The sequence below is a fragment of the Chenopodium quinoa genome, unplaced genomic scaffold (genome assembly GCF_001683475.1).
Source record: "Chenopodium quinoa cultivar QQ74 unplaced genomic scaffold, ASM168347v1, whole genome shotgun sequence".
Lineage (NCBI taxonomy): Eukaryota > Viridiplantae > Streptophyta > Magnoliopsida > Caryophyllales > Amaranthaceae > Chenopodium > Chenopodium quinoa.
This window is the reverse complement of record NW_018744498.1, coordinates 1,726,881-1,734,920: the sequence shown is the minus strand read 5'-3', so window position 1 is coordinate 1,734,920 and position 8,040 is coordinate 1,726,881. Positions and strand designations below refer to the sequence as shown.

At 36.4% G+C, this 8,040-nt stretch overlaps 1 protein-coding gene across 1 annotated transcript; it reads right to left on the bottom strand.

The window, feature by feature from the left end:
* Positions 1–2,267: 2,267 nt before the first annotated feature.
* LOC110697758 (PHD finger protein MALE MEIOCYTE DEATH 1-like) lies at positions 2,268–6,920 on the bottom strand. The gene is made up of 3 exons (XM_021875141.1): positions 5,792–6,920; positions 4,103–4,346; positions 2,268–4,003 (listed from the first exon to the last, which is right to left on the bottom strand). Exons 1-3 carry the CDS (start codon positions 6,084–6,086, stop codon positions 2,410–2,412), a joined length of 2,133 nt encoding a protein of 710 aa, XP_021730833.1. The 5' UTR covers positions 6,087–6,920; the 3' UTR covers positions 2,268–2,409.
* Between the last annotated feature and the right edge of the window lie 1,120 nt (positions 6,921–8,040).

Below are 8,040 nucleotides of genomic sequence, written 5' to 3'. Positions count from 1 at the left end.
CGATGGAATTATGTTTGCTTTGAATTTGTATTTTATGTTAGTTGAATGATACAGTTATATTTAAAAAAATATACAGGGTAAACAAATTACAAGGTTATTTAAATAAAAAATAAAAAAATTAATTAATTAATTATTATCAAAAAAAAAAAACAGGTTTAGACGGGTCGGGTTCAGGTTGACTTTTTTGACCTGTTTAAGTAAACAGGTCGGGTTCGGGTTGGGGGGTCCTGACTTGTTTATCTAAACAGGTCGACCTGAACTCGACCCGACCTGTTTGCCAGCCCTAATAAGAAATAAATCAATATCAAAGTTTAGATTATTAAAAAATAATCCAAAGTTGTGATTATTTTAGGCGAATGAGATAAAGTTGGCATTATTCTTATCAATTTTTACTTTTTGTAAAGCAAGTGGTGGTTGGTATTATTTTCACCAACTTTTCCTAATTTTAATTCTATTGCATAATGGTTATATGGTTTTTGAATAGGAAAAAGGAAAATAAATAATCTCATCTTTGCGTGATCTCCGACCTTGGTATCTTATCTTCTTTTAATAGACTTTTTTACCTATAACCCGTTAAACAAGTTAAAATATTTTTTTAAAATTTTTTTTTGAAGCCACGTGTCACTCAATAATTGGTCAAAATAAATTTTTAAAAAAAACCACTAGCCACGGAGCCACCAGCACCTGCCTAACCCTTACCCCAGCAACCACCACCAAAACCCGCCGACAGCCACCCGCCTTAACTTTTAAAAACGCCTGTCGGAACCCACCAAGACCAATAGCCATCCCAAAATCACCCCCTAACCCAATTCCCACCCTCGAAGCCACCATAACCCCACAACCTAGTCGCCGAAAACCCCACCTAGCCATCGAAACCCCCTCTAATTAACCATCCGGCCGTCGAAAACCCACCGAAACTGCCACCCAGCTCCCGGAAACTGTTGAAAACCCCAATACAGCCTTGAAAAATCCCACCCACACTCCTTAGTCACCCCGAATATCCCATCTCATCCCTGAAAATCCCCCTTAAACACCTACATTCCAAACCTTTCTGCGAAAATTCCACCGTTTACCTGGTGGAAGGGTGTTGTCCGACCGTTTTCGAAGGTTAAGGATGGTGGCCGACCAGTTTTCGGTTGTGGCTAGGGTAGGAGCTAGGGTTTCATGGTGGGGGTTGGTGGTTGGGTTTTTTTTTTTGTTGTTTGTATTTGTTTTTTGTTTTTTTTTTATTATTTAAAAAATAAAATGAGCCTATTAAAATTTGACGTGTGGCTTGTAACCTAAAAAATAAGTCCCCAACAGGTCACAATTAGTATTATATACTTGGAGTATTATGGATCATGGTACTCCTTACACAATATATTTGAGTTATTTTCCGTACACTTTATGCTATTTTGTTTAAATGTTGAGTTATTTGGTTACAACAATATGTTATTTACTTATTTATTACTTCATCCCCAACTCATGCTATTTTTAATTTACATTAAATAACATGTACTTATTTAAAAATAACATATATATATAAATTGAAATAATAATAAATTCACATCAAAATAATATTAGCAGTGTTGAGTTTTAAGGCATCTTGAAGAGAATCAAACAATTTAGAAGATACTAAATTTCTGGATATAAACACATTTACACTCCTAAATTACCTTCAAATCAATTGATTTTTAAGAAACACAAAAGATTAGAAGAAGAAAAGGGGAGAAAGAAAGTGTGTTCAATTTAGAGTTGGAGTAGTGGGAGGAAGAGAGTGATCTGAGAATGAGGTTGATTCCTAGAAAACCCAAAAATTTGGAAAAAGAAAGGAGAGAGAAAGTGTATGTTTTTGAGTTGGAGGAATTGAGAGGAAGAGAGAGAGTGCGGGAGGAAGATGAATGAGAAAAATGACGAAATAACTTACATGCAATTAAAAATAACATATATATATAATTTGAAATAACAAAAAGTTAACGTTAAAATAACATGAGTTTTATAAAACCTGGAGTACCGTGTGCATGGTACTCTAGGAGTATGCTAGAAATTGCGAACAGGTCAAGGTCCATCAAAAAGACTAATAAATTGTTGCATAGGTTTGCAGAAACTATGGTCTATGGATAATATACCAAACGGACTTCGGCTGCACAGCTGTTATACTTTCCTGCAAATATTTCAAATTTTTGAATCTCGACACATTTAGACTCCTCATGTAATATTGTGAAGCTGAATTCTTTTCAAGATTGTAAGAGTTTTTATGATACAATTCATAGAGGGAAAGAATGAAAGATTCTTGATGATACAAATCATACAGTTAAGCAAGTAGAAAGGTATAAACAAAAAATGGAGATAGACCAGAATATACAAGAACAATACAGAAAAGAAAGGAAAGAATATGCATTTGCCATCTAACTACAAAAAAAACAAAAATCAGTATGAGAATGTCATCCATGATTCCTCTACTTCTTGTGGCACTGATAGTGTCATCCACGGTTCCTCAACTGGTTGTGGCGATGTTATATAATGGAAGGTTTCGGTTTCAGGATAAGAGATGTTCTCAACTCTAGGAGGCATCAGTGAAGAGCAACAATTCTGGCACACAAAAAGAGGGGGAACTGCTTCTGTATCCTCAATGCCTGTGCATCTTGTATGTTGCCACGCTTCACAGATGTCACATGATACCATTCTCTCTCCATCATCATCTGTTGCTCCGCACGAACATCTGACAGTCCAATTGTCAGGTCCTCCCTCATACCTGAACTCACTCTTCAAATCAATACCGCTTCCTCTGACTGTAACTACAGAACCTGATTGTACTGCGCCAAAGATTACTTCTTTGTCATACAAACTTCCCAAATCCTCAATGTCAGTCACTGTATATCGCTCCATGATGCAGTAAGTGTCTCTAAAAGCTTGTTGAACTGCTACTTTCAAGTCACCAAATGAGGCATGTAATGGAAGAACAATTACTTCACCAGGAGAAAGATTCTTAGATAGTTCCATCTCTAACTCACTTGAAGTTGGCAGCACCTGGCATATGAATCTTAGTAATTGGTCATCTTCATCTTTGAAAGGCCATTCCTTCATGAAGTGCTTGCTGTCTAGTAATACTCTAACAGACAAGCCCAAAATATTTGAATCAGACTGATCCAATATCACCTGTTTGTATAAAATACATACATCTCGATATATGTCTATTCCAGAGGCTTCAGTGAGTGCTAATACAGGTTCAACAGATGCCTTTTCTCTGCTAGATTTCTTAGGAGGTGAAGCTTCACTAACTTCATGGATGGTGTACTCCAGAATCCTGCTCACTGGGTCAGTCCGACGTCGAACTATGTAATCACCCACAATCACATTATTCATGGATTTTAGGACATAATCAAGCAGCCCTGTATCTCCAATATGAGCTCTGGCAGCATCCCGGACTTCCTGCCTAGTCATTCCTTTCTTGGAGGACTTATTTCCCCTATATTCCTTCAGGGCATTAACTATAACTTCAGCTGTGAATTCTAGTCTCCGTTTGGGCCATCTGCTATCCATGGTAGCTACCAGAGCTTGAAACTTCCTGCATTTCACCATTGGCTTTGCTCTTGTATTAAGTTGCCTCTTTGACATGGAAATTTTTGGTGAGAACTTTTCAATTTGAGGTGAGGAAGCAGGAAACGCAGCATGGGCCAAGGCTACTTTAGTTTTAACTGGAGTTTTGGACTTCAGGGTCAGCATGAACTTGAGGAGATCTCTTAATGTGATGAGACGGGTCTCACTCAGATTTCTGTAGGAGTATATGATTTGTTTTACATGTGCTGACTTGTTCGATTTTGGGAGACTGCCAATCAGGTCATCCAGGTTAAGAGAGCTAAGAACTTCTACAGCTTTTTGGTGGTGGTGTGCTTTAACCCCAAAGCTACCATGGGAGAATCTGTATCCCCATCTGCCAAACCATGGGTGTCCGTATGCAACACTGTGGAGAATTCTAAGATCCATCGACCTTTTTCTAGAGGTATCTTCCACTGAGATCTTTCTAAATAACAGAATGTTACCCACATCAGTTTGTGTTCTGCATCGTATCAACATGATAAGGTCCAGCAAAAAGATAATCAAGTTATTCAATTTTTATTACCTTACATGAAGATTTGTACAGATCCGATCCCATAGATCCATTATCTCTCTTCCACAAAGATACTTGGAACCTCCTTCAATCCCATTGATGCATACTAGATGACCAAAGCCATTGCAATGAATCAGCCCATGCAGAAGATGTGTTTGAAGCTCAAGGACATCACTATTAAGTGACTTGGTCCACTCTGAATCAAGGGGAATTATCACATGATAATTCCTTTTTGACATATAGTGATGACTCCATCCTAAGTGAATATATCAGAGGAATTAGTTACATATACATATGGTTAGATTCAGGAAACATCACTGTGTTTTAAGTACTTCGTATTTATTATCATGTACTATGTATTATTTATCACAAGGAAGAATTTAGAAATGCTGCATAAACATTTTAGATAAATTTTAATTTATAGATGGCAAGTTGGCATCCAGAACTATTTACAACTTAGCATTTCCAGTAGGCAAGACAAAAATCTAGTCATATTTCGATTAACTCCTCATCTGTCATCAAACTAGTAGGGCTAACAGTTCAAAAAATTGATAGACTGGAATATGTGGTTAACATCAGGAAAGAAACCCCACCACCTTATTTCCTAGACTGATGTGCTATATCCCAAGTATGAGCTATGAATACAATTATAGGATCTGTTGGTGCAAATTTATTCTAGAGTCTACAATAAGCTAAATAGTGATGATACTTCAAAGTTCAAATATTGGTTAAAGCTGATTCATATTACAGCAGATCAAGATAATGAAGAGTAATACCCCCAATGTGATATTTAGCAATAACCTTCCCCCTCTCCACAACATAAATAAAAAACATAAAAAACACTCACATTTAAATCAAGAAAATATGATCCTTAGAAACAGGATCCTATTAGCTTGATTTCTGACATATTTAAAAAACAGATCCTGTCAGCTCCTCGTATTCAACACCATAATCTTTACTTCAAGTCGAATATAGCTCCTATTACACATCCTTAAACTCGAGAGAGAGTGGTAATAGAAGCATCATCGATCAGAAGTTAGAAAAATATACAGTAAGTCAAAAGCCAGAGATTTAGCAAGTTGGGTTTCATTCGTCAGTCACATATTAGTTCTGTTTTGTGGTAGACACTTCAGCTTAGACGTCCTAGGAGCTAGGGATGCATTTTAGTGAAAGCCCCACTGTTGGATACACTCGTTATGATTTGTATAAATAGATTGGGAATACAGAACAGCAATAAAGATTTTGTTTCTTGTAGAAGGTACTCTATTGACATTATTGTTTGAAATGATAACATACCATAACACAATATGAGAATACTTTCTACAATCAGACCTTAATGTCATGCCATAACACTACATTGAACAATAATACAGCTTGAACAAACTTTCTACAGGACAAGAAAATCAAAGAACAGCGAAGCAGTTTCAAGAACAAGAAGAAGCTAAAACAGTAGAAGAATCAAAACATAAATCCCTTCAAGATTCAGTGAGTCAAACCATTTCCATGTTTCATTAACCATCTTCACACAAACATATCAACAAACACTTGTTGTGCGCTACAGAAGCTAAATTTTGCAGCATTCATAAACCAAAATCCATCAAAATAAATCAAAAACAATAGAAACCCAGATCAAGAAATCAACAAAACATCATTCCCAAGAAATAAATACAATTAAAATTAATAATAAGATCAAGAAATTACCACAACAACGACAATGATCACAAAAGGGCTGTTTTGAGTTCTTGACATTTTCTTCAATGGTATAAAGAGGAAGAACGACACCCCCACTTTCTTGAACAAGAAGAGTACACCAAACAAGCATGGAATCGATCTTGTAGTCTTCAATTTCAGCACATTCTTGAAGAAACACCCTAATATTATCTCGAAAAGCTCCAGTTGGTTTAATTGGGCAACCTGGATCGCAGAAAGTGTTGAGACCAAAGAGTTTTGGGGCTCTCTTTCTCTTCCTACATGCCTTTAAAATGGGAAGCGACATTGTTGAAGCTTCAAAGCTTAGCTTGTTTTCTGGGTTTTTGTGAGAGAGAAGAAAAATGGAGGAGAGTGAAAGAAATTGAGAGATTTGATTTGTTGAGTTTGAGCGGCAAGGAAAAGAGTTTGTTAGAGTTTTAATTTTCTGTTACAAAGTGAAGTATATTAGCGTCTGTTGGAGACATTGGTTAACTACTTTTTTCCAAGTTCGTTACAAGCTAATGACTAATGACAAAGCTGGTGCGAGCGTGATTATTATTATTATTATTATAATTATTAGGAAAATTTGTAATTATTAATCTCAAATTTCGCCGATTTTCTTTCATTAATCCCAACTTTCGATTATTATTGAATAATCCCAACTTTGGGGGGCATTTTCTTTCATTAGGTCAAATGATTGGTGACCTATTTAAAAGGTATCTTTTTTTTATTTATTTTCTTAAATGCCACATGTCGCAATCTTATTACTCAAAAAAATTAAAAATAAAAACTAAAAATAAAAAAAATCCAACCCAGCCACCTTCATCCCACCGCAGCCCCACCGCCTCCCACCCTAGCACCCACCGGAAACCACCACCTCCTTCTTCAACCCCACCGAAAACCATCGAATTTCCCTGAATCCGTTCGCTACCTCACTCTCTTCCCCCGAAACCACCCGCAATTTCACTCCCTTCACCCGAAACCACCCGCAGCACCACCCACCGTCGCCGAAAACAAGCCCAAAACCACCAGCCGCGGATTCCCCCTTTAAAACAACCATCTCACGCAAACCTCGACCCCCTTTCGCCGCGGATTCCCCCTCCCCTTTGCGTCAGTGATTCCCCCTCCCCTTTTGCCGCTGATTCCCCCTCCCCCTGTTTCTCGTTTTCTCAGGGTTTCGATTTTGGGGTTTCGGCGGCTGGGTTTCGGGGTTTCGGTGGCTGAGAACTTGGGCTTTCAGTGGTTGCGTGGGGGAATAGGAATATTATTATTATTATTATTATTATTATTATTATTATTATTATTATTATTTACAACAAAGTAAGCATACAAAACAAGAGACTACTCATACTACTTATCTCAGATCTCTAGTCCAGTGTGTGGTTTCTACAGGCCTGGGTACATTGCAAAGTACAAACATTTCACGGGAAGAACATACTATTAAAATGTAATGAACATATTACCTAGAGTGTAAAGAACATATTACGGAGTATTAAAATGTAACGAACATATAGTTTTTATTGTCATTGAAATGTACTTTTATTTGTGAAATAACTTTCATTGCTTAATGTGAAATATTTTATGAATTTTGTCTTAAAATTATGGTGAATACATTTAAATAATGTTCATTAAATAAAATTGGATGTTCTTTACTAATATTAAAGATATTCTTTAGATATAAAAAAAAAAAGGAAAATGTGCGAGGAAGGTCCTTTTAAGTAGACTTTTATGTGACAAAGACCCTTTTATAAAATAAAATAAAATAAAATAAAAAGAAAAGAAAGTGGCACAAAAGGTCCTTATATCATGTTCAGGTTGTGAGGAGGGTCCTTTGACCATTTTCCGGCGTTCACTTTTTTTATTTCTCGGCAAAAAAAGTCACATCTAAGTTCTCTTTTTTCTCCCTCCTCTTTTCCATCGATCGTTTTCCCTTTTTTTTCCCCTATTAAACCCAAAATTCTAAAAACAATTGTTGAGCAATTAGGTTTTGATGATTATAAACTAATGATGATTATCTATCTAACGTGTATGTTAAGTTGTGCATAGAAAAAGCAAATTATGCTTGGAACAGGATACAAGGAACCTGAGTAATGACAGGTATATATGTAAGGAACTTGAGCAATATAGGATAAGCAATAGAGGAACAAGAACAACGATAAGTGTTATGGTTGATAAGCATGATGATGGCTAAGGGACCATGAAGGTAACTATGTAAACATGTGTTTACATATGTTAGCTTCATAAGGTAAGTATCCTATACA

What these genes read in the sequence shown, in the direction of transcription:
- LOC110697758 (XM_021875141.1), bottom strand. Translation starts at nt 6,086, where the DNA reads ATGTCGCTTCCCATTTTAAAGGCATGTAGGAAGAGAAAGAGAGCCCCA. An exon ending in TGATCATTGTCGTTGTTGTG is followed by an intron (nt 4,347 to 5,791) that starts GTAATTTCTTGA and finishes ATATTCACTTAG; the next exon opens with GATGGAGTCATCACTATATG. An exon ending in TGTACAAATCTTCATGTAAG is followed by an intron (nt 4,004 to 4,102) that starts GTAATAAAAATT and finishes TCTGTTATTTAG; the next exon opens with AAAGATCTCAGTGGAAGATA.